The sequence below is a fragment of the Vigna umbellata genome, chromosome 8, assembly GCF_029865625.1.
Source record: "Vigna umbellata cultivar VRB3 chromosome 8, Vumbellata_1.0, whole genome shotgun sequence".
Lineage (NCBI taxonomy): Eukaryota > Viridiplantae > Streptophyta > Magnoliopsida > Fabales > Fabaceae > Vigna > Vigna umbellata.
In genome coordinates, this window is record NC_142172.1 from 8,604,615 (window position 1) to 8,631,437 (window position 26,823).

A 26,823-nucleotide genomic window follows, 5' to 3' on the forward strand; every position below is an offset into this window, starting at 1 on the left:
AACTTTTTGACCTCGGGTTTCTCTTAACCGCGTCAGAAACTGCGTCAAACACTGATAATTAGGCACCGGTTGCCTTCACAACCGAAGTGATATCTCTTTTTGGCATCGGTCTAGTCTGAACCGAGGCCTATAAGGTCTCTTTAATTACGAAACTGCCACCGTGTCTGAATAGACAACGGTTTAATGTAAAAAGAGGTCTATTGTGCGAGTTTAAACGCATATTTTGTACTAGTGTATAGCCAACAAGGGCAATCGGTTTTATTAAAGTTGGGCCGCAATTGGGCCAGTGCTTATTTTATTATTGGGCCAAGTGTCTAGCGGATGATAAAATAGTCAAAGATTTCTTATTAAAGATCTGGTTAAAGATTTCGATAGGCGGTTTATGAGGAACCAACCAGATTTTAAGGTAAGTTTGTTTATATTTTATTGGGCCTGTATCATATTAGATCCATGAGACAACTTATAAATACAAGGTTAGGGCCATCATCCAGATATGCTCAATTCACACTCCAAAACGTTCCATTCACATTCTACTCACGCTCTACTGAGTTTATAATACTCAATTACCATAATATTTTTTGTGAGCAACAGCTCCTTCAACAGACGCCTAACTTAAGCGTCGGAGTGCCTTTGCAGGTACCTCCCCCCTCTGTCCAGAAAACTCACCGTGCGGTCCCCACTGAAGGTCGAGCGGTCGTAGAGGACCGAGCGGCTCAGATTGAAGGAAAGCGAGCTACTTCGACAATTTAGGCATTCGGAGGCAAGGAGAATACGTCAGAATGGTTAGTGTCTCGGTCCCACAAAATATCTACCGAAACATTTTGGCGCCCACCGTGGGGCCAAGAGCAAGCAGAAGAAGCCCAAGTGGTGACCACGAGGAGCATGGACGAACAACAGAATACCAGAGATTTGATAACACAAATGCAAGCACAAATACAAGCCTAGGCAAGAACCATACACGCACAGGCAGAAGCACAATAGGATTTGCAGCCAAAGCACGCAGAGGAGATTGCGACGCTTAGGATAGAACGAGTCCATACTGAACGGTCTGCCTCAAACCAAGAGAATGAAAACGAGAGAAGTCGTAATCGGCAGCCATCCTAGCACACCAACACAAACGGTCGAGGAAGGAGAGGACCACCGCCCCTCCAAATCGTTCGGCCTACCAATTTACTCCCTTTTACGGCAACCATAATGCAAAGTCCATTGTTGGAAAAGAATCCTCCTACATTAGAGAAGTATGATGGCTCGACAGATCCCGACAATCAGGTGCATTTCACAAGGATTTCTTCCGAACAACTAGGTATAATCATTACACTCCCTTTAACGCACCCAGGGTAAACGTTCTTGAGGAAGCTCTAAATACTGAACTTCTTACAATTCGAAAAAAGTATTCTCGAAAAGTCGCTGATGGAAGGAAAAGCTATCAGTTTAATCTAAACCGAGGACATACTATAGAGGAATGTGATGCATTAAAAGATGAGATAGAAAGGCTCATCCGAGGAGGGCATCTGCAGAGATTTGTAGAAGGAAGAACCCGAACAAAAAGTTCTACCAAAAAAAAGTCTCAGCACAGAGAAACCGAATGGTCATATCAAAGGGCCAAACGAAGACACAGGCGAAGTCATAGCCGCAGTCAAAGCCCTTACCGCTCAGTTTGGGGCCGTATCGACTAAAAGATATGATAAAAATTCCTTCCTAACATGTGGAGTGCGACAAATTTCAAAATTTACTTGAACATTACAATCATGCTTATTTTAATTTCTTAAGGCATAGACTTTTGTTGGAATAAAAGTTTATGACACTACTATCACGTTTTATCTCATGCATATGACTGTTCGGCCTTACATGTATTCGGCCATTCGGCCTCCCAAGTGTTTAGCAATTCGGGCTTACAAGGCAAAAGACAAGATCAGGCACACATCTCATTTGGTCAATCCGGAGTTAACCGTTCGTACCATTCATAAAACCAGGGAACATTCCAAACCGAACTCCTACGATCAAAACCGAACGGCAAAGACAACCCCCCATGGACTATAAATCAAAGACAGTCCCCCATGGACTATAAATCAAAGACAGTCCCCCATGGACTATAAACCGAGCGATGAAGACAGTCCCCCATGGACTATATATCAAAGATAGTCCCCCATGGTCTATAAATCAAAGACAGTCTCCCATAGAGTATAAATCAAAGACAGTCCCCCATGGACTATAAATCAAAGACAGTCCCTCATGGACTACCATCCGAACGGTAAAGGCATTCCCCCGATGAACGCTCACTCACACGCATTCACAAGTACACGGCCATTTGGCCTCACAGATAAACAAAATGGTATCAAAGTCGCTAGTCAATGTGGGAAAAAGTTCTAAAAAGAACTCTCATCATAAGCCGATCGGCCTAGTAAAAAGTTCAACAGGTAACTCGTAAAGTCCACCACTCAGTCAAAGCCGAGCAACGACTCAAATTATAATCAGAACAACCTCCCCAATAGAACGAGGATGACCTTCCCCAAGCACATATAAGTCCTATACTTAACCTTGGCTAAAGCAAAACGGTTAACTCGGACTTGGGGAACATTATGTATAGTACTATATCAAGGACGAACGGTTAGTTTCTAAGACCGGTCGGTCTTTCTACTGTAGTAGCACTCATCGACAACAATGCTCGTCAACCAGAACAAACCGGGACATTTTAGAGGGAACCGAGGCATAAAGTCCTGCGAAAATAAAAAATAAAAAAAATAAAAAATCTACTACTTCGATTAACTTTGAACCAGGGCAAAATCCTACCCTTTTATGTCTCGGTTCAGAACCGATACCTTTTGCCTCGCCTGCATATGCCTTGGTTCAGGAACCGCTGCCTATTGACGAAAATAATAGTCGTTGTTTCCCCTGACTGCACTAGTAGCACCATTTGATCTAGCTTGCAAAAAGACAAAAGCACCTTTTGATTTTCTAGTAGTTTTTGGTTTTTGTCATCTATTCTAGAGCCTTTCTTTAAGTAAATCCTTTTGCTGTGCTAACCTTTCTTTCTTACCATTTAATTAGTTGATTGTCTTCTAGACAATCATGGTTTTGTCAAAGTAAATCTCCTTTTGAAGAGCCTTTGTTCATTTTAGACCTTTTCTTACTTTTTCCTTGGACTCCTTTTGGATTTAGTGGTGTTAACTTGTGGTGTAGGTTGGATGGTTAAAAAATGTGAGGATCATTGGGAGGACAACCCAAAACAATGAGGAACATACAAAGGTGAAGGAGGCCTTGAAGGGAAGCTTGAAGTCTTGGTCTAAAACACAAGACAAGAGAGTATACACTTGATGAGAGAGATTTATGTGTATTTTCTTTAAGTTGTAAAATTGTAGTTGCTTTCCTTTGGACTTGTATTTTTGACTTGTTAAAGGTTTGCCCTAACAAGAACATTGGACATTTATTATTTAAGGAAAATTTGTAGTTGGTGGGTAAGAGGGAACCAAAGTTCCTTCTAATTTATCATTAGGCCGCATAGTGTAGATTTATTGCATTAATTAATTATGGTAATTTAGTGTGTGTCTACTTTAATTTCAATATTTGTTCCTTTTGAGAAGTTTGGTGTAAGAGTACCTAAGATAAACTTTGGCTAGGAAATGCTTTGTTATTAAGAAATCCTTTGTCATTCACCTTCCTTTCTTAGAAGTGAACTAGGGCATTTTTTACTTCCTTAAGTCTCCGAGGGAACTTCTCTTGAAATTCTAAGTAATTTGTTTGTTGCATTGCATATTTTTGAAAACTTTGAGAATGTCTAAGACCGCATCCTTTGAAATTGGTAGTGACTCTAGTTAAGAGGTCAAGCCTACTTTGAAAAACTTGGCCAAAGAACTAAAATCACTAAAAATTTAGCAAAAGCAAGAAGTTATTTTGAAAGAAAAAGAAAAGATGGAAAGAGAAGAATATTTCGCTAAATTGGATCAGAAACTTAGAATTCTCAATGAAAAACAAGAGAAAACCTAAGTGTAGGAGTCGGAGTAGGAGTCATATAAGAAGGAGTTCTAGAACTCTAACTCAACCCACACACTATGAGGTAGATAGTTGGCTTTCCATCAATACTATGAACCTCCCTCACTTATAATTCAAAGAGAGCACACTAGTGTAGATAAGCCTTTAGCCGTGTGTTATTTTGGGCTTTTAACGTCAGATCCCGATCCGACGTCTTTATGTGTGACGTTAATGGGACATCGGACTCTATAGGTCAGACGTCGGATTATATAGGTCAGACGTCTATATAGACGTCAGACTTTATAGGTCAGACGTCTAAAACGTTGCCGTATTTGATTGGATCTTTCTCCGCTTGAGGCCTCTCGAGTTGCTCCTGGCTCATGGTGATTCAAGTTTACAACTGTATATTTTAGTTGAAGAGAATGGATTGTATTTTTTTTTTGTATTGGATGGTTTTAAAAATGTAGTGGAGGGAATTGGAGGAGTGCAAAACGCAAGAAATCGCCGCCCAAGAACGCTGCCCAAAGACAAGAGCAAAATTGCACAAAAACTCAACGAAAACGCATTTTAATCGGTTCAAATGAAAAATAATTCATCAAAGAGTAATGTAATCGAAGTAAAATTAATTTTAAGCGGTGCAAAAGTGGGAAAACGAACTTGAAAAATGTAGCCCGTGGAGAGAAAACGCGAGGAAGATGATGAACAATGAGTGCGCGTAACTGCTGTCTCGCGTTCGCAGTGTTTTAATGCAGACATTTAGAAGTCGGTTCCTCCTTTAACAAACGCTATAGATGTCGGTGCCCCCCACAACAGACGTCTAAATGGCTTTAGAAGTCGGAGTGGCGGGATGAGACGTCTAAAAGGAGTCAAAAAGTGACTTTTTATATTTCTGGGCTGAGGATTTAGAAGTCGGTTCCCGCCATAACAGACGTCTATAGACGTTGGTTCCCCCCACAACAGACGTCTAAACGGCTTTAGAAGTCGGAGTGACGGGATCAGACGTCTAAAAGGAGTCAAAAGATGACTTTTTAGATTTCTAGGCTGAGGATTTAGAAGTCGGTTGCCGCCATAACAGACGTCTATAGACGTCAGTTCCCCCACAATAGACGTCTAAATGGCTTTAGAAGTCGGGCCCCCTCATAGCCAACGTCTAAATAGTTGTTTTATTTACGAAAAATGCCATCGATCATTTTTTACGTTGGATATTCGAGAGTCAGACGTCTAAAGGATAACGCTAAAGGCCTTTTTTGCACTAGTGGCACCCTTCAAGAGACGTTAGAGTAGACCTTCCCCATTTCCATGGGAAAGAAGATGTTGAGGAATACTTAGATTGGGAAATGAAAGTTGAACAACTCTTTGAGTGTCATCAAGCTAGTATGGAAAGAAAAGTCTCCCTATCCACTCTAAGTTTTCATGGGAATACATTTGTGAACTTCCCTAGTGAGAGAAAGAAGGCTCTCCAATTTTTCTCCAATTCAATATTGGAATGAGCTTAAGAATGCCATAAGAAGGAGGCACATACCCTCTTACTACAATAGAGAGCTTATGGACAAACTCCAAATGCTCCAACAAAGGGAGTTACGTGTAGTGGAGAAAAAGATGGAGCTCTATATGATGAGGGTGGGAATTAGAGAGGAGAGTGAGGTCACCATCTCTACCTACTTAGTGGTCTTAACCTTGAAATTAAAGATAAAGTGGAGTTGCTACCATCAAGATTTGAATGATTTGGTACAATTGAGCATCAAAGTGAAACAACAACTTTAGAGAAGCAAACTTTACTCTAATTCTAATACTAAAAAAGACTACAAGAGGAAGAGTAAGCAAGCAGTCATTATCCATCGATAATGGTTATCATTATTATTATCGACGAAATAACGGTCATTGGTAAACATGTATTACTGACAGATTATGACTCTTACTGACAGATTATAACCGTCAATAATATCATCTTTTTTAGTAGTGTTAGTTTAGATGTAAAAAATCGTTATTATGTTTTCATCTTTTTAAAATTAATTCTATTCTATTTCTTTCTATTATTTTCTTATTTATATGATTATTATGAGACGAAAATAGGTGTTTACATTTACGCTTATTAAATTTTATAGTGTTTAATAAATTTGAATCCATTTGATTCAAACTGACAGAAAAAAGAAAAAGAATTATAAGATAATAATTGTTTTAAACTTGAAAAAAAGAACTGTTCCTTTGACTGAAAAAAAAAATTGAAGCTGTTATATGCTAGTAATTATTTGGGCAATATAAGACGAAAGACTTGTGGTAGGTGATTTTATATTGAGTGTATTTATAAAATAACACTTTACATCACAAAGAAACTCAGTGCACTCATATCATATTCTCAAAGAACTCATTTCCTCAAATATAATCTTAAATGGTGCAAAACTCATTGAATATAGGGAACACATATATGGCTTCAATAAATTTAGATGATCATTTAGAAGTCGAAGGGTCTGTATGTTATTGTGTTGCATTTATTTAATTAAAGGAAGGAGAACGTGTGCTCCCATCATTAACTGCAAAAACAAACACACCAGTTCGTACGTTATTAGATAACTCTTTCCTTTAAATTATAAACTTGATATTGAACTATTGAAATGGTAAAAGAGTGTATATAAGAGAAGAATTACCTTCCAGTTCAATGAATAGAAGGATCTAGTGGAAGCTGGATTTGTCACGTCTACGTATTTGGTCTGGTACCACAGAATTGAACCAAGAACAACATTTCCAAGACACTACGACATAACACAGAGATTCAGTTTTAAATACTGTTCAAAAGTTTAAATAACCGTATTTTCATTTATAATGATATATGCATGTAAATATATGCTTCGCATTGAGATTAAAAGGTTGGAATAATTAATCTACGCAGTAAAGACAACTTTTCTAGAGAAATATTTTTTTTATCTAAATACAGATATCTCTCACTTGTTGGATCTAGCTATTCCTATCGTAATTAGAAGTTTAGAGATTGTAAATATCATGTGAAAAAAAATACTCAAACAAAACAGTCTTGTTTATCAAAATCATACTCCATACCTAAAATTCCAACCTATATACATATAATAAACATATTACCGTGACAAATTTAATCAAGTAGGGAGATGAGGATGATGCTCCTGCCAAGAAGGCAACTCCAAATGCCATTTCATAAAGGACAACAGAAATCCAAAATAGCTATCAAAGATTTAGAATCAGTTAAGTGCTATACAAAGAAGGTATAACCAAAAAAATATATTGAATTTAAGAAACATAAATACTTTTTTTTGGCCTAAACTTGCTGCGAAAGTATTAACGCCATGTTTTATATCTCCTTCTACGTCAGGTATATCCTACACAAATCCAATACAAGGTTTTACATTATTGGACCAAAAGTTTGATGTTGGAAAGTTAATACATATGTTTCGAGAAAATAAAGACATTTTTACCTTGGCTAATGCTATACCAGTAGAGTAGAAACTCATGAACAGCAGAGTAACAATCAGAGATCTTGTAAACAGAAGTGGCCTCTTCAACACAAACGTCTGAATATTTGTTACATAAATTAGCAATTTAATAACAAACGAAAGGGGTTGTCGTATAATATAACACATCTAATTCTTATCTCAACACATATTCATCATTTCTACAACTTTTCATCATGCTTTTAAATCCTGTGGATTCAAATGGTTGATTGTGTATCAAATGAAACTAACACAAAAATCTTGGGATGAATATTTGTTATTATTACATAAGTTGGAACATGCTTATTCAAAACTAAGATCTATAAAAGGCAAGAATAGTGATAGGACAGAACCTGCATATGAAAGAAGTATGTAATTGGAAATATATATGCCCAAGTAACAAACATGAGTAATGATGCCAGCACGGGATTTTGCTTCCATCGTAATAAAGGCAACTGCAGAATATATATAAGAATACTCAGTGCGCTAATACTTTATACCTTTAAACATAATACACATTTTAAATGCAATTGGAAAGAACTTACATTGGCAGAATAGCAAGTCCATAATGTTGCGGACAACACAAAGTTCCAAATCAATGCAGGAGAACCTATCATGAAGTTAAGCCCTAAACCCTGTAAAACAGTATAAAACCGTAACTCTCCTTTTTCTATGAACCTCATCTTAAAATCTTTTATTCTAAGAAGTGATGGATCTATATGGTACCAAAATTGCAGATAAGGCAACAATAATTGCACAACTTCTGAAGGATATTTTCCCAGCAGCCAATGGAAGATATGGTTTGTTTATCTGCAATAGAATTCAAAAGTTTTATTAACTATAAAAAGTTGCATCCTATCAAAGGATATAGAAACTATGGGTTCAAAATTATAAAGGGATTAATTTTTACAAGAAAATATAAAGGGACTCGTTAAGTATTCTCACCATTTTCAAGGTTATAAAGTACAATAAATAAACTGTTCCAAAAATCCAACTATATTCTCAATTATTTTAATTAATTTGGTAATATATAAATCACATGTAAAATTACTTTAATATGTTCATAATCTGAATTAATTAAAATAAGAAAAATGGGTAGGTGTTTGGTCAAATTTTGTGAGGGTTTGGTGATGCTCCCATTAAGAAAAAGGCGGGAATACGTCAGTAAACTTCAATTATACGGAAAGGAGTTTGAAAAGGAAAATTATATAAATTGTTGTACCAGTGACTTTCTTGTGTAAACTTTGTCTTTATATATGTTTCTGAATATTATATGTTTTATACAACAACAATTTTTTATTATATGTTTTAATGGAATATATACAAACGGTATATAAAACAAACGAATAATGAAATGAATTATTTGTATTCATAGTAAGTTTCATACCTTATCTATTTCAAAATCAAACACTTGATTCACGCCATTAACAAAAAGATCCATAAACAAGTGAGGTATCAAAGCCTGAAACATTAGAATAAACAAGTCAAAAGAATGTTTTTTATTGAAGTCAAACGGTAATTTTCAGTTGTCTTTAAAAAAACATGTTTGGAGTGTCACCTGTAACAAACCAATAAAAAACAACGGAGATATATCTGATAATTTTTCTACTGCAACGAGAGACGCAGAAATTGCCGCTGATGACTATAAAATACAGGTTAATTTAGAACAAGAAGGGTATTAATTATCCAAATCAGAATTTAATACAAAGGGACAACATAACTTTGAATATTAATTATAAGAGTGACGGAACAGTATTTACTTACTCGACCATACATTGCGTAAGGGTAAATAAATTGGTACAAAACGGCCACGAAATTTTTGACAGAGTCGACAATGTTATTGGAGTTGGAAGCTTCAGATTCTGACTCAGAAGATGGTACATTGACGGCTTTCACAACATAACTTTTATTGCTTTCTTCATATATTGCTCCTTTTTCGATGCTTTTGTAGTGATGATTAAAAGGTGATTGTTGAAACCTCAAAGGAATATTATACTGTTTCTGAGCTTTTATATTGTGCTTAGAAGCTTTTGATCCATGTGAACTTAAAGTACCCACTGTTCAAAGTTGTAGCATGCACAAAAAGATATATTTAAAATCATGTCAAGATGATGAATAATTAGACAATAAATAATTTGAAAATTGAAATAAGTCGTTGTAGAAAAAGAGAATATTCTTCTTTTCTTTTGGTTAAAACCTTAAAAAAATTAATATGAAAATTTTGGTTTTAAACGAAAGTCAAATTCATAAGTCACTTACTTACAAATAGAAAAATGTATTAACGATATATAATATTTATAAAAACATTAAAAAAAACGTATTTTATTTTCTAAAACTAATTTTTAATTTATATAAAAATTATGCGAAACTTTATTCCATCTTTAATTTTTTTTTCTTCTCCTAAGTATTTGTTAAAAAACAATATCTACATATGCCTTTCGTAATTTTGAAAATACTTATTTATCTATTAACAAAAAAGGACATTATATATATATATTTAAACAAATGAATGAATTTTTATTATGGAAAATTTAAAATAAAAAAAGTTAAAGACCACAAATTCCAATATACTTTTTTATATTATTTTTACTTTCATTTTTATAAGTTTGATCAATTAGGTCGGAATTCGACAATCGGGTCTTTTGCATCCTTATTGAACATTTTATGCTTTTTATTTATTTGAAAACAAATGTTTACTCTAATTTTTCGTCACTAATAAGTAAAAACACCAAAATAGGACCACGTGCCCATGTGGAAATTGTTCTGATGTTCAAGGCCTGACTGTAGTATAACAATGCCGTAATTCAACCGTATCCTAAATTTTAAGATACTTTGCAAGATAATTTGTGAAGTAGCTACTTTGGAAGATTATGTAACAGAAAATATATTTTAAATATTATATTTTAATATAAATTTTATTAACATTTAAAATACTGTATTCACCTAAAATAAATATTCTCATAATTTATTTCTTATTTTAGTTTAAGTGATACTATCATATAAATTTTTAAATAATTATACGTTCATTTTTAAAGTTTATGTCTCCATAAAAAATCCCGTTCTTCTTAACTTTTATCCTTAATTATGAATAATTATTTTTGCATCATTTTAAATATAGCGACATATTTATACCTTATTATTATTTGAAAATATTTTATAAATAAATTTAAAAGTAAAGTATACCGATATATAATAGTTTATTTTTAAAATTTTAGACTCTTAAACTATTGTGAATTACATTAAATTTACCAGCATATATATATAAAATGATCAATTTTAATTATTGTTGTTTCTGGACATATATTTTACAATAAAATAAATTAATTAATGAATGATCAGTACAGTACTATTTAATGCTAAAATCAAAATAATTTAAAAAAATAATAGGTGTTTGTAAGAAGGATATAGTAAATAGAGATCATGTGAGAAATTTAGTTATCATGAAATATAAATAAGTCAACTATTACATCCAATTGAAGACTATAGTAAAGCTTAAAGTTTCCATCAACATGTGCCTTTTTTAATATTATAACACATTTCAGTTAATACATGAAAAAAAGATGTGAAAGAGTGAGATAATCATCAGAAAATCATAAAAAATGTTAGTTGAAAGGAATAGGGTATAAGTGATGGGACATACTTTCACAGTAAATACTGTTGAAAGAGAGTTTCCTGTCCCAAAGATTTGCACCTATTATTCACAGTAAATACTGTTGAATGCATGCTTCCACGTATTATTCAGAAAATAACTTTGCAGTGAAAAATGAACCAAAATAGAACAGATAGTGAGTATAAGTACCAGTTGAGAGTGAAGAGACGTTAGGAGAAGATATTAGATGTGCCATAGCCATGGAAACTGATCACAGAGAGAACACTAAACTCTATAGAACAGATAAGAACGTAGAGATACCCTTGTACAACACAAGATAGGAATAGGAGATTTTATAGGCAGAAAGACAATGAAATTTGGTTTTTCATAAAAAGATATAAAATTTGATTGGTACATAGAAAATTATCACGATGCACATAGTCAACGTTTTGCAGGCAAACAATTGCAAAATAATCAAATCCAACACAACAGGCTCGCGTAAGAAAGATTTAAAAGACTTTTATAACAGGATTTAGTAGTTTAAAAGATTTTAATAAGCTTACAACGTAAAGGTTTAAAAGGTTCGAAAGACTTTGTGAATGACATGGATTTTAATAATGTATATTTAAAGCTAAAAGATGCCATTAATGATAAATAAGATATTATATAAGTTTCGAAAAAAGAAGAACAGAAAAAATAAAATTGAGATAATTTATTTTAAACATTTAATAATTAATTGATTATATCTTTCACATATTTTAAGTAACATTATCCAGCTATCTAAATATATTTAGGTTTAGCTCTATTGTGGTATTCTGTTTTATTAAAATAAAAATAATATAATATAGTTATTTATTTACGTTGTTTGAACTTATTTGTTTGTACTTGACTTTAAAATATTAACACTAGGGTTACTCATGATTATATAAATATGTTTTCCCTTCTTCACTAGACATTTGGTCCGCTTCAGAGAAATATTAGGAACAATAATAGGCGAGAAATTTCTAAAACTAGTACAGTCAGGGGAAACGACAGCGGTTATTTTTGTCTAGGCAGCGGTTTTCGAACCGAGGCATATTCAGGCGAGGCAAAAAGTCTAATACTTTTGGCCTCGGTTGAGAACTGAGGCATGAAAGCAGAGGATTTTGCCTCGGTTCAGTATTACCCGATGCAGTAACGTTTTTGGTTTTTTTAATTTTTTTCGTATGACTTTATGTCTCGGTTATGGCTAGAACCGAAGCAGTATATGCCACTCTACTGCCTCGGTTATGGCTGGAACCGAGGTAGTAGACTCTTTTTTTTTAACTCATCCGCAAGACTTTCTGCTTCGGGTGTGACCATAACCGAGGCCGTAAGGGGTCTTTCTACTTCGGTTGTGACCATAACCGAGGCATATATTCTTTTTTTTTAAATGAGGTCTGTTTCTGCAACATTCCCAACCACAGAAACAGACCTGCATATATTTTTATAGCCAGAACAGTCCAGAATAATGTAGAAACGTATATTTTAAATGAAAATTATACTAAAACATAAATATATTGAATGGAATCATAAATCAACTTCTTAGAAGCATAAATCAATCCAATGTAATCATAAATCAAGTTTCAAGCATAAATCAATACAATGTACAAAGTTAAACTTATAATAATGTAGAAAAGCATAAAACAACTTAGAAACATAAACTTAGAACTTACTATATCCTAATATCTACTACATACTATTATATAAATGAATTACATATTTAGCAAGTGTTTTCCTCATAACTTGAATTGACTTCTCTGCAATTGGAGCAGTCCTATTAAATTTCTGCATAAAACACAATGATTTCAATTAGTGTATATGAAATCCAAACTATAGAGAACATAAAATTCAAACCTAAATATTACCGTTTCCCATCCACTGGTGTAATGTGCACGAATGATGGTCATCATCCAAAACATAACGTAGTAACCACATTCATATGACTCCATTTATCTATTACACTGCAATATATCATCATAATTATAAAATGTTAAGTAACATCATTTGAATGGAACCAAATGTAACAAAGTATGGACTAAAATACCAAACCTTAAGGGCAACCCATGCAAGCTTTTTAGCTGTAGCAGTAGATCTCCCAAATAACATTATATGTGTTGCATGGGAACTATTAAAAAAAATTCCTTTAGCATACATTTATATAACAAAAAAGTCGAAACATTGAGATTCTTACCAATCTACTACATGTCTAAGAGGGCTGGGAGGAGACTTCTACAATGAACAAAACCAGACAGCAGTGTTCTCCAGTATGGAGATCACAAGTAGCTGCCAATGCCACCTAAAATTGGTAATGAATGTGTTGAAGTTAACAAACTTCACTTACCCATGTATATAAGGGAGAAAATATATATCCTTCCCCATTCCAAAGCAGGTGGTGATGTATGTTTGGATATCATCAAATTTATTTCTTTCATGAGTCATAGAGGGGTCAATGAACCCATATACATCGTTGAACCCCTTCTTGTTACTAACATCAAACATATACCTAAAATGAAGAAATAATCTTATATAAGTAAGTTGATAAAATAGAATTATATAAAAAAGTTTTCATAAACTTACATCATCCACAGCTGAATGAGTGTAATATTAATTTCCTCTTTACCCGACGCAAGCTCCCTAACATCTTGATGATGCAAGTACAATGGGATCTGAGATTCTCTTCCAAATGTAGTAGAATCCCAGTGTACATTCATCGGCACATCTGAAATGATCTTAGCAAGCTCGTCTAACGCACCAAGAGGGTCATCCTCAGATAAATGAGTCTTCTTCGGTGTAGGACTTCCCTCTTGACCTATCTGCTATTAAATGCAAAAATGGTTATGTTATAACGTCAATTAAAAGTAAATATTAAAATTGAGAAGTATATAGTACGAGTGTTTACCGGGGGATTAGATACATCACCAACCAAATGTCTAGGCCAGGCGACAAAGGACTTAAATGCTTCTTCCATAATGAAGAACTCATCTGTAGGCACAGGAAGAACGACATCTGCTATGACAACTTCATCCACCGTGACCTTGAACTCATCTTCTGAAAGTTGTACACCATGAACTACAGTGGCTGTCTCATAAATTGTACCACGAGCCAGTAGCATGGTCCCAGTATCAGAAAGAATATATAACTGACATGGACGAGTTTCATCCATGTCGTCCCCTGGGGCACCACAGCTGAACAACTTCCTTTATCGCTTCTACCTGTCAAATTAAATGTTAGGTTATGCAAAAAGTAAATTAGTAACCAAAAATAAAAAAGTTTACCTGTAGGGGGCACAACATGTTCCGCTACAGGAGATGGCGGAGGACGATTGCCATAATCCTCATAATGCTGTTGGAACTGGCGCACAACCATTTCAGCAACTTCATCATACAACTCTACGCGAACCTTCTTTGTGATCTCCTGCGTCATCTCTTTGTTACCAATAAGGAGTATTGGTAAATCTTGAAGAAATTTGTTTTGATGATGCTACAAGATGTTTAGTTGAAGAAGATATTAAAATTAGTTAAAAGCAATTTGTAGAAATTAAATGTAGTAGGAAATTCTTGTAAACCTTGTAAGCTTGCATTTTTATCTTCAATAATCGATTATAGAATAGCAATAATCGATTATCACAGAGTCATACAGGAATAATCGATTATCACTTCATATAATCGATTATCACTTTTTGAAAACCCTGTAACGGACTTGAATAATCGATTATCACTTACAATAATCGATTATTCATTGCAGTTGGGAGTTGACCTTTGGCATTCAGTGTACTTGGCTATATATTTTGTTTTGGTGAAATTAGAAAAAGAACAGTTGAACAAAAAGCTTTTGAGAATACAGTGTGATCTGAGGAAGTTCCAAAAGCTTGTTCATTACATTGCCTGGTCTTGTGAAAAGGAGAAGCTCGCGCTTTGTGGGTCAAAGGTCGGAGCGGTTCTCTTCAAGTTGGCAAAGTTTCTGTTCTTCCGGTTCGTTCGTTCGAAGGAAGGTTTTATCTGTTTTCTGTTTCATTCACTCTATTGTAAACTTGTGAAACTATTTTTAGTGAAAACGTTAATCACTTTTTATAGTGATTAACAACTGGACGTAGATTCTTTTGAATCGAACCAGGATAAAAATTTTGTGTTGAATTTTCTTGCTCTCTATACTCTTTACTGTTTTATACACATCAACTGTTTGGAAATTTGTCTCTAAGTAAATTAAATTTATAAAACTGACCATCTTATTAAGAGTTTGACTAAACACGCTTTCCGTTTTATAAGTTATTCCGCTGTGCAAAATTCTATAACGGTACCGATTGTTCCAACACTCTTTTCTTATGTCCTCCTTCATCTTTTCGTATGAATATGAATGCGAGGAAGACCCAAAAAACTATCGTATGCCTATGCCAGTCCCAGCACCATGCACCCGTCTTGGGTGGTCAGGTCGTCCAATAGCTGTGGCAAGAATATCTTGACGACCTTCTTGTGTGAATTGACCTTGGGAGCTCTGCTCAACCAAGGAGTCCTATCACATAACAAAAGTTCAATATCATTTGAAAGATCTATGTAATATATATAACAAAATTAATGTAAAAATATAAGAAATGACATCTTACAATTCTTTCAGATATTTCTCTGGCAGACTCGGAAGTATAGGAGCCCGATGGTCTTATACGGGTTAACTTCCACTTGTCGCGCCGAGATGGTGGTGAAGGAGGAGGAGGAGGGTCACCACCCTCAGAAAGTGGAAGTCTACTATCTGACTTCTGCTTCATTATTTTTTCTTCAAGCTTCCTATATCCACCACGAGACAGTAGGTGTGGATTTTTATTCTGAGTGCTTATTCCCTGTGCTTTTGACCTTTTTTCTTGTGACAAAATGAAACAATTGTCATGGTAGAGAATTATGAATGATGAATTGAATGATTTTACTGCACTTACCTACCACGCCTCGGATGAACGAAGCTCTACAAATTGACGCCATGTTTCTTCGTCAATTGCTGAATATTTGGAACATGGATTTTCATTACTTTTTGGTCCAGATATATATCTAGACGTCAATTTTGTCTTAAACCCTCGAAATCTTTCTGCAATTGCAGATAAACACTTATTCCTTAAGCTCTCGACGTTTGGCATATCATATTTTATCTACAACAAAGAAAGTAATAACCTTATATCAATACAGATTTATCAATATAATGAATATAGAATTTGGAGCAATATTGCTTAACTTACCAATAGATCTTGCCAGATGAGATTCCGATCAACCTCAGAAACATGGTCAAAGGATGGAGTAAGTATAGAGATACGATCACGTGCTAGTACTCCAAGGTAAGACCTAAATACATCTGCATTTGGGCCAGATGCAACTCCAGTGACCACGTCAATAATGACAGGTGTCCAGTGACAACACAATTGTATTATGCTTATTGCCCAACCATGTTATGAGATTTCTTCCATTGAAGTCACAACCATCACTCGTGGTTTTTTGTTCAACCTTGTCTCCAGCAAACTAGGCATCACAATATCCTTCAAGATTGAAGCTCTTAATTCCTTTATGGCATAGTCTAATAGATGTTGTTCCTTTTAGATAATGAAATATGCGTTTAACAGCACTAAGATGGGTTTTCTGGGATCTGACTGAAATCTCACACAAAGACAGACATTGAACATTAAGTTAGGTCTAGACAAGCTGAGATGAAAAAGTGAGCCTATAATTTGATGATAAAGAGTGTTGTTCACTTTTGTTGAGCTATCATATGGCTCTAGGCTAGTTGTTGGATGTATTGGAGTTTTCATCTCCTTGGTGTCATCCATTTTGAACTTTTAAGTAGCTCTTTGATATACTTTTTTTGATGGATGTAGATCACATTGTCTTGCTTGATTTGTAGTCCGAGAAATAACTTTAGCTTGACCGTCATACTCATCTTGAACTCTTCTTGCTTCATAATGGAGAAGTCTCGACATAATTTTCCATCAATAGTGTTAGAAAAGAGATGAGGCAAGAGGGGAGGGGGGTGAATTGGATTTTACCTTAAAAAATTGATCCTTTACAAAGCTTTGTAAAATCTTTGGTTTTCTTGAAATCAATAAAACAAGAAGTGATGAATCAACAATAAAAGGGTAAAGGGTAGAGAAAGATTAACACAAGCAATTTATACTGGTTCGGCCAAGCCTACATCAAGTCTTCCTTCAACAACCATAGTTGAAGGGTTTGTACTATAATAAGAGTTAACAAGAATATATAGATACCCCTCTCAATGTACTTCTCTCTATACTCAAAATCATTATAGCAAACAAGAATATATAGATACCACTTTTTGATAGAATCTTGATGTGTAAGTAACCCAATTTGTACTTGATTCTTCAAGAACACCTCTTGGACGCTCTTGTAATTAAAACACAATGAAACATTTAGTTATTAAATTGATTGCAATTGAATTGTTTTGAAACAGAGCTCAAGACGTGTATTTATAGGATTTTCTGAATCTTGACGCATTATAATCAATTAAGAAATTTATGTAATATGTTAAGCTTTTCCTTCTGGTTTAATAGGTTTGCTTCTGTTTTAACAGATTAACCAAGCATGTAATCAATTATGTAATCTCACTAGCGAGTTATAAATTCATTTGATCATTATGAAAGTTCAGGCTATTAAATGAAATGGATTTGATCAAAGTAAACTTATTTAACCAGTTATACAACTTATGTAATCGATTATCCTATATTTAAGAAAATTTTCAATCCAATTTCCGTTTTAAATAGATCAACTCAGTTATTAAACAAATAATGGCGTAGCTTTGTGCTTTAATCAATTATACATTTTATGTAGTGGGTTACTGTTAGTAGGTAGCCCCTATTAAGCATACAAAGATATCTGGAGAAATCTAACAAATTATATATTATGCACTAGTACAGTAAAGGGAAACAACAACGGTTATTTTTGCTCATATAAATGATTATGATATCAAAAAATACTATGATTAACATTATTAGAAAAACAAATTTGACCCCTCTTTTAATTAATTTCTTTGCTTTTTAGTATTTTAACAAACATGTATCAATATCCAACCATGTTATCATTAATGTCACCATAAATAATCAGTAAAAGCTCATTTGCATTTCTTAATTTATAACGCTTCAAATTGATTCTTTATTACTTAGAATATATGATATTATAACGTAGCAAAATTGAAAGTGCACTACAAAAAAGAAGGGCATTACCGAAGGCCAGAAGCCCTCGGAAACAGCCCAAAACCGTCGGTAAAAGGTAATTACCGAAGGCTTATCGACGGCCAAAGAGCCCTCGGTAAATCCCTTGTCGCTAACATTTACCGAGGGCTTTTGCCCTTCGGTAATTACCGAGGGCCAAAAGCCTTCGGTAATTTCTGCTGTCCAGTAACCAATTATGGTGCAGTTTATGATCTCCTGCATTGTGTTCAATCCAGTAGCTTCAATGTTACCAAAACAGTGTACCTAAAAGTACCTAAAAGAAAGAACCTAAAAGTACCTAAACAATATTACCTAAGCTATAAACAATCTAAACAAAGCAACACAGAACAAAATGTAACCAAAAAGAATCTAAACTAAAGCTCTACAAAGTAAAACAGCAAAAGAAGAAAGAAAAGACTCTAAACCAAAGAAACAAAAGATACCTAAAGCAATGAACTTAACAAAATCTAAATCAATTGAAACAGAGATGTAGAAAGAAGAAGAAACTTAAAATAATGCTTAAAATAAAAAGAACCTAAAAGGAATTCTAGCTAAAGACTAAAAACAGAACTAATGTTTCTTAAAACAAGTTAAAACAAAAAAAAAACAGCAAACAGTGTTATAATGAGCAATAATGCTTAGTATTTGAAACATCGATCAGTTACAGAATGTTTGAAAGGTCGTCAAAGAGTATATAATATATAAGCCTTGTTTACAATGTAAATACTATAGTTATATGCTTGAAATTATATCTGACATACAAAAGTCACATTAATTATAAGAGGTGGAACAAAAAACATCATTACATGCTAAACATTAACAATTGTTGTTCGAATTCAGATGAAACAAAAAAAAAAGTTCATTCAACTCAGGGTATTTAAAACTACTTGTTTGATCAAGTACTTTTCCACCATTCCATTTCTTACAATTATGGAGAACCTCTGCAATCTTCTAAGGGTGATGAATATTTAATTTGGCTACAGTTCGTGTTGGCCATTTCATCTGCTTCTCAAGGCAATTGTACAAGCAACTCTTCAATGCCGTGATCAATCAGATTTGAGGTACACATGCATACATCATATCCTGACAATAAGACTTCAGAATAAATACATATCATAAGTAATTACTCATTAATTGCCTCAATGTGATGTTGTATGATTCAGTTTTATGTGCTAGAAAAAGCATAAACCGAAAACCAACCCTTACTATTGCCAATTATGCAGTAAAATAAACCATCATACCATCAAAATAAAGATTCAAAGTAAGTGAGGACATCAACAATGTTCCAAACCTAATTTTACTTCATATATTCAACTCAACCATCCAAATTTTGATTCACAAATTGAAACAGGTTGCAAACCAAGTATTTGACTCAAACATACCACTCAAAAATTCCTCAAATAAGTAGAATGACAGTATATATGGCTACCAATGGTCTAAATGCTACAGCCAGAATTTTGAGCTATTTCTCAAGGTGCAACCAAGCTCAGAAACTCTAAGGTCATACATAAACAACACAATTTCTGCCACACATATAATGACAGAGACAAAACAAAATTAAAACGAAAAAAAAGAAAGAAAGAAGGTATCATTGAAGTACAACTTCTTCTCGAGAACCATTCAATTTTGAAAACAAAACTTACCTCGAAAGCAAAATGGTCGACGATGCCAGCCTTTACAGACCACGACCCCTACGAACTTAACAAGTCCACTTCACCTCAACGTCGTCGTCAAGCCAACCCGATGATTCCCCACCACCGTAAACGCCAACTACCACGACCCACCACCCTGCCGGAAACACCACGAACCCACCCACACAAACCGCAAAACACTAGCCACCAACGACCACAGCTCTGCGGGAGAACGCCTTAGCGTGACCAGAAATGGACCTCCACCTTCTTATGCTTGGCTCAGGGCAACCGCGGGACAAACATTTTGGTAATTTGGGGAGAGAGGGATTCGAAATTTGGGCAGAGGAGAGGAAGATTAGGTCTTGGGGTTTGGTGTTCTCGTTGGAGAGGAGAGGAAGATGACGTTTTGGAGGACCAAAGAGGAGGGGTTTCTGAGCAAGGGTTTTGGACGACCAAACTTGGGCTATTGGAAAATGAATTGCAGAGAGGGAATAACTTATTTTGGCCAAAATACTTCGAAGACATTACCGAGGGCCCATAATCCTTCGGTATTTTATTTCACCACTGCATTACCGAGGGCTCATAGGCTGCCGGTAAAATGTCGCCGGAAAAACCCACATTTCTTGTAGTGGTGGAATCATATGAATTTACAGGGGCAATCAAACTTTTTACTTCAATTAATCCCTCCAAATCTCACCTTCTTCGTTGGTGATTGAAAAGTAGACAATTTGGTCTTATCTGAATCAAACGAGATTTATTACTTTTTATCTGATTGATGTTTGAACATCGAATTCGGCTGGTCTTCGACGTTCCTACAAGATGGTGGAGTGTGACAGTTACTAAGCATAATTACACGATGTACGTCAACGATTCATCTATAAATATAGCTTGCATTTCACGTAATGCCTTGCTTCCTGTTTCCGTATTCAACATATTAGGATTCATGTTTTTTTATTTCCTTTGCATTTTCTTTTCCTTAGATTTCGAAGCATTTTTGTTCTTCATATTGCAATTTGATAACTTGAACTTGAAAGTGGTTCATTCATCGTCATTTAATATGAAGGAGCCCTTTCAAGTTAAAGTTAACAAAATGTTTTATAGTACAGAACTGGTTAACATATCTTACTGAAAGGGAAGTGCTTAGGAAAAAGAAATATGGTTCACAATATGTTTAATGCTGAAACAATTTTAAGATCTAAAATAATTATATAAAAAAGTTGTTCAACTTCATCATTCAACAATGTATGAATCGCTTTTTAAATTGTCTTGGAGTTGTCTTCTACAATTAGATTTCAGAGCTATTTGATTTCGTATGGTGGAAACAACTCCAAGACAAGTTAAATTTATACAGTTGACGTCGAATATTGAGTGCATTCGATGTCTTCTTCAACCAGAAGACAAAGGTCATGCATTTTTTATTCTTTTTTATTTTTACTTTTTAATCATCCAATATAACGTCGAACCCCGTAGGGTTTGGACGTTATGGGTCCATTTGTTCTTATCTGAAACAAACGAGATTTATTACTTTTTCATTGAAAGATGTTTGAATGTTGCATTCAGCTGGCTTTGACGTTCCTACAAGATGGTGGAGTGTGGCAGTTACTAAGCATAATTACAGGATGTACGTCATCGGTTCATCTATAAATATAGCTTGCATTTCACGTTATGCCTTGCTTCCTGTTTCCGTATTCAACATATTAGGATTCATGTTTTTTATCTCCTGAGCGCTTTTCTTTCCTTAGATTATGAACATGTTTGTTCTTCAAATTGCAATTTACTGACTTGAATTTCAAAGTGCCGCATTCAGGCCTCAGTTCATATGAAGGTGGCCTTTGAAATTGAAGTCAACAAAATGCTTTTTATAGTACAGAAATGGTTAAGTTATCTTACTAAAAGGGAACTACTTAGGAAAAAAGAAATATGGATCACAATATGTTTAATAATGAAACAATTTTGAGAACTAAAATATATTTATAAAAAGTTGTTTAACTTCCTCATTTGGCAATGTATGATTCTTTTTTTAAATTGTCTTGGATTTTTTTGTACCGTTAGATTTCAGAGTTATCCGATTTCTTATGGTGGAAACAACTTCAAGAGAATTTAAATTTCGAATCTATTTACACAGTTGACGTCGAATATTGAGATCATTCGATGCAAAAGAAACCATTTTGCAAGACCAACATCTACAAGTCATTCTTGAAAAAGAAACCCTTCACTTCTGAATAATTCTAGATCCAAGAACTTGTGAGGGACCACCTCGAAGAGTTTTCTATAACATCCAAATTTGTATCATGCTTCATGATCACTTCTCCCACCATTTAGACTAGCATTTCTTACAACCTGTGTAGCCTTCTTTCCACGCCGTGAAAATGAAGAAGCCATTTGAGAACAGGATTTAGAGATTTGTAGGAAGGATACAGTTTCAATATATGTTCAGTAATATATTAATATAAACAAGCGCGCCATTCTTTTATTCTTTTTTATTTTAAACAACCAATATTACGTCGGTTCTAAAGCCACTTGACGTGTTATTGTAAGCCAAAAACAAAAGAGTTACTCTCTTTTTAATTCTTTTTTATTTTTTCTTTTAAACCACCAAGAGTATGTCGAACTCTAAGGGATTTGACGTAATATTTGAAACAAAGAGATCCACGTCCAATATTGATACCACACGACGTGGACCGAATGAATTTATTTACAATAATGTCACTGGTTATTGTTAACGTTGGTTGTTATGTTATTTGACGTTGAATGCCTGAAGTTGCACACCCTTATATACACTGAATTTGAAAATCTTATGTACACTGAGTTGTTTCTATATTGCACGAGTGACTTAAGATTTCTGGTAGAAATCATATCCACTAATTCATTGTTCTGTAAGTACAATGGTACTAAACCCTAATACTGAGGAAAATTATCTGGTATCCAAATTCAAATGGCTTCTTCATCACATCCTTCAAGAGATAAAGGAAAGGTTGTTGTGGCTGCAATAAATGCTTATCTCTCCGAGTGGATCAATGATGAGGAGACTCGTCTAGAGTTTCTGAGGTGGATGAAGTTTAAACATATTGTTCCTCACAAATATCTGAACCTCGACTTATTTGAAAAAGAAGGATTTCACTTCCAGGAATGGATTGAAACTCAAGGTCTCTCTACACTTGTCCAGATGCAGGGTGATTGGTACTCTGAATTAGTAAGGGTCTTCTACAATAATATGAGAAACATAGATGGTGTCCTTCATTCTCGAGTAAAAGGAGTAAATGTTCACATTGACAATGATGTCTGGTTTCAAGTTGCAGGTAATGACAAATTTATGAACACCAAAAAACGGTGCCAAAAACTTCTTTAACCCTCGGCAAGTGTGACCGAATCGTATCAAGTAATAAAACTCGTTAAGACCGAGTATCGTTCTCCCAAAGGACTCACGGCCTAGTTAGTTATATGATTTGTTGATTATTTAAGACTTGTGAACAATTTCTTATAGGTTTTAAATGCAAACGACAATAATTAAACATGTATGCATGAATTTGATCAATGGAAAAGAGGAACACAAACACTTGAACGAATTAGATGGATGAGTATGTTGCTGGGGCAATCAATTTCATCTTATCCACTCTCATATACATTTACGAATTCATCATTCTTTTCATCAATGTTAATGCCACTCTCTAAATCACATTGGAAGAAGGCCTATCCTTAATTACGAGTTCATACAATTCCTAGCATCCCTAATAATTAATTCTGAAGTGCAGAAGCTTAATGGCAACCAACCCTCATATTCCTATATCTAGGTAATATGCTATTGGGAGAATTTCCCCAGATCTAGATTTCCCCGGACGTTCCCATATCGACAAAATCAATAATCATAGCATTGAATGAGTTAAACAAAGCAAGCTATAAGCAAAGAGGAAAAACCCTAACTAATGATGAAAGAAAGCATGTATCTTAAAATAAGATGTTAACACAAATTCCATATATGAGAGTTTCACAAGACTACATTGATTCCCCAACAACAATACAAGGTTTAGTTCACCATATTCATGGTGAAACTAGATGAACAATAACGAAAGAATGAAAGAGATAGAAAAACCCTAGGAAGAGAAGAGGAGAGCTGTCACCATCTCCCAATCTACCCCCAAGGGGTGAAAAGTGTGTTTTTGCTTCCTCCCAGCCAAAGATACAAACCCTAGGACGTGAAGTCCTTAAATAGAGCATAAAAATAACATAAAACAAGTCCAAGCCCATAAAAACAAAAGAAAAACGGTCCAAGCCCACTTAGAATGGCGCTAGCGGTAATAGCGCATGATCCATTTTGGCCCCAGCTGCTGTTTTTGCCCCTCAACGGTGATTCTGGCACCCGAAAAGTGCCGCTCAGCGGTTTTTTGCCGCTCAGCGGAACTTTTTCTGTATTCTGGTTGACTTTTCAGCATTCTGGTTGACTGGTTGACTTTTCTTGTTGACGGGTTGACTTTTCTGGTTGACTGGTTGACTTTTCTGGTTTCTGGTTGACTTTTCAGCATTCCAATCATTCGGTACTTCAATTCTTCTTTCAAATCATTCAATTAGCCTACAAAATCAAGGGAATCTTGCACAAAACCATTAAATTCACTTTTAACTCTCTTATTCACAAAACTAAAGAAAAAATATGAGTTCAAGCTAGTTTTTAAGTCTTAAAGGTTGCTTTTGGTATCAATTTTAAGCATAAAAATAACGGTTTTTCAACCGTTATCACAACCCCAAACTTAAAAATTTGCTTGTCCTCAAGCAAACAAGATGTAACTCAATCTTCCATCAATCCATATAATGGTTCACCACATTCAAAACTCCCTTTTCAAGATAAGTAAGTGCTCAATTCAGCTTATTGAAAAGATTTCAATCAAGACATGCACATGCTTTAGTGTTCACACAATCACATATTATCCAACAAATGCTACTTTTCATGAATGATCAATCAACTAAGCAAAGATGTTCTTATATGTTCATGGAATCTTTCCTCGCTAGATAAAGTGTTTCACTCAAACACGCAAGTGTATCAGAGGTAATCACTCATTCACTCTACTATCACAATGTCACATGAATCAACTTTGGCTTTCATTTAACCACAATCAAAAACACTTACAAGCAAGCATCATCACAAGGACTTTTCTATGGCTTATAATGTTGCTGGGCTAACAAGAAAATTGGTTTTTCTAGATCACAAAACCCTTGAGTTAAGAGAATCATATAAACACAACCATTCTTACTTATGCCCAACTTTCCTTTGCATTGAGCTTTGCTTTTTCTTCTCTTTTCTTTCTCTTTCTCTTTTTCTTTTCACATACTTAGCTCAATGCTTTCAATTTCCCTTTCATAAGTTCCCAACAACCCCAAACTTGAACATTTGTCAATACCACAAAATATTTTCTACTTAACTCAAGGTAAAGCTTTTCACAAGGGGTTTTCAAATTATGTTCAAGGCTACGGGTTCAAATGATAGAACACATAATGCTTTCTTTTAGTGGGCTAAATTTATGAATTTGGCTAATAAAAGGGTTACCAACAAAAGGCCTTGATCATATGATGCAAACAAGCAAGTAATTCAATCATAGAAAACCTAGGCAAAGTCATTCATGCTTTCACAGTAATAGTATTCAACAATAACAACTCTGGAGCTCAAAACCTCACATATAAGCTCATTCACATTCCACACATAACATCCTGCTTAGAATCATAATCACAATCACAACATCTTGCATTTGTTCACAATGCTTGTGAACCACCTGTATAAGTATATAATGTGCACATTCTCAACATCAATCAATATCAAAGCATCATCAGGCATTACTTATTAAACAACAATCATAAGCAAACCATCATAACAGACAAAGTTTCCAATTGAGTACATCAAATCCTATTCTAAAAACAAAAGTGATTGATAAAACAAATCCTATTCTAGTGCTTTGAAAAACTCAGCCCCATCAATGATGCTCTCTCCTAACCCCAAACTTAGATGGAAAACTAGTGAGAAAGTGAGTGGAAGGGAGATTTTCTAAAGAGGAATGAAAGGAAAAATGTAGAGAACCTTTCGAAAAGTGTTTAGGAGTGTGTGTGCAGAGAAGAATCTAAAATAGAGGCCAAAGCATGACTTAGGGTATAAAAATACCCTAATGGGCTTAGGTTCCACTAAGGGGCAACCTAAGCTCATTCTGCGACACTACCGCTCAGTGGTAGTTTGCCGCTCAGCGGTAGTTTGCCGCTCAGCGGAACTTTCGTGAAGTGTTCTTCTGCTTCCTAGCTTAACCTAGATGCCTCCTACTCATGCCCCTCACTTGCTCCCTGTAATTAAGTTCTCAGATCACTTAAACATTTAATCCCTATCATGCAACTAAAGCAGAATCAAAACAAACAATACAAATAAAATCAATCAATTGGGTTGCCTCCCAGGTAGCGCTTGTTTAACGTCACGAGCCTGACCCAAAATCCTCTAACACCCTTTAGTAGATGCAAATCTTTCTTACGAACGCCCATCAGTAGGTGTATACAAACATAGTATCCTTCAGTAGATACTCTTCCGCCTAACATCCATCAGTAGATGTAAACCCTGTAACAAACTTATAACAAAAACAAAAATACCCAAAAGTTCAAAATTACATCACCAAACCAAAAATTAAAAGTTCTTAAATCACTGGTTGCCTCCCAGCAAGCGCTCTTTTAACGTCACTAGCTTGACCCAATAAAGCTCATGTTCCATCTTCTTTTTCTTCTTTCTACTGAACTTCTTCAGAAATTTGATCAAACCAAGAACCTGTTGCAATGTCTCAATCATAGGAACTTTAATCTCCAATTTCTTGAAGATTTCAATGAAGCACTTAAATTTCTTTTCCTTCCTATGATACTTCTTTGGATGACGAAAGGGTTTTTCATATGATTCTCTCTCTCTTCCTCTCGTCCTTTTTCTCTTTTCTCTCACTTTCTTTTTTT

General features: G+C 34.7%; 1 protein-coding gene across 2 annotated transcripts; it reads right to left on the reverse strand.

The window, feature by feature from the left end:
• Positions 1-6,256: 6,256 nt before the first annotated feature.
• Positions 6,257-11,331, reverse strand: LOC124833985 (glycinol 4-dimethylallyltransferase-like). 2 transcript variants are annotated; one of them, XM_088097379.1, is made up of 13 exons: positions 11,227-11,278; positions 11,068-11,118; positions 9,192-9,484; positions 8,986-9,069; positions 8,815-8,889; positions 8,154-8,237; positions 7,973-8,062; positions 7,781-7,882; positions 7,413-7,508; positions 7,245-7,316; positions 7,063-7,161; positions 6,615-6,719; positions 6,257-6,500 (listed from the first exon to the last, which is right to left on the reverse strand). In XM_088097379.1, exons 1-13 carry the CDS (start codon positions 11,276-11,278, stop codon positions 6,459-6,461), a joined length of 1,245 nt encoding a protein of 414 aa, XP_087953505.1. In that variant the 3' UTR covers positions 6,257-6,458. The 2 variants fall into 2 exon arrangements, with proteins under 2 accessions (XP_087953505.1, XP_047164520.2); XM_047308564.2 differs by lacking the exon at positions 11,068-11,118 and having other exon boundaries at positions 11,227-11,331.
• Between the last annotated feature and the right edge of the window lie 15,492 nt (positions 11,332-26,823).

What these genes read in the sequence shown, in the direction of transcription:
- LOC124833985 (XM_088097379.1), bottom strand. Translation starts at nt 11,278, where the DNA reads ATGGCTATGGCACATCTAATATCTTCTCCTAACGTCTCTTCACTCTCA. An exon ending in CGTCTCTTCACTCTCAACTG is followed by an intron (nt 11,119 to 11,226) that starts GTACTTATACTC and finishes TGTGAATAATAG; the next exon opens with GTGCAAATCTTTGGGACAGG. An exon ending in CTTACGCAATGTATGGTCGA is followed by an intron (nt 9,070 to 9,191) that starts GTAAGTAAATAC and finishes TGTATTTTATAG; the next exon opens with TCATCAGCGGCAATTTCTGC.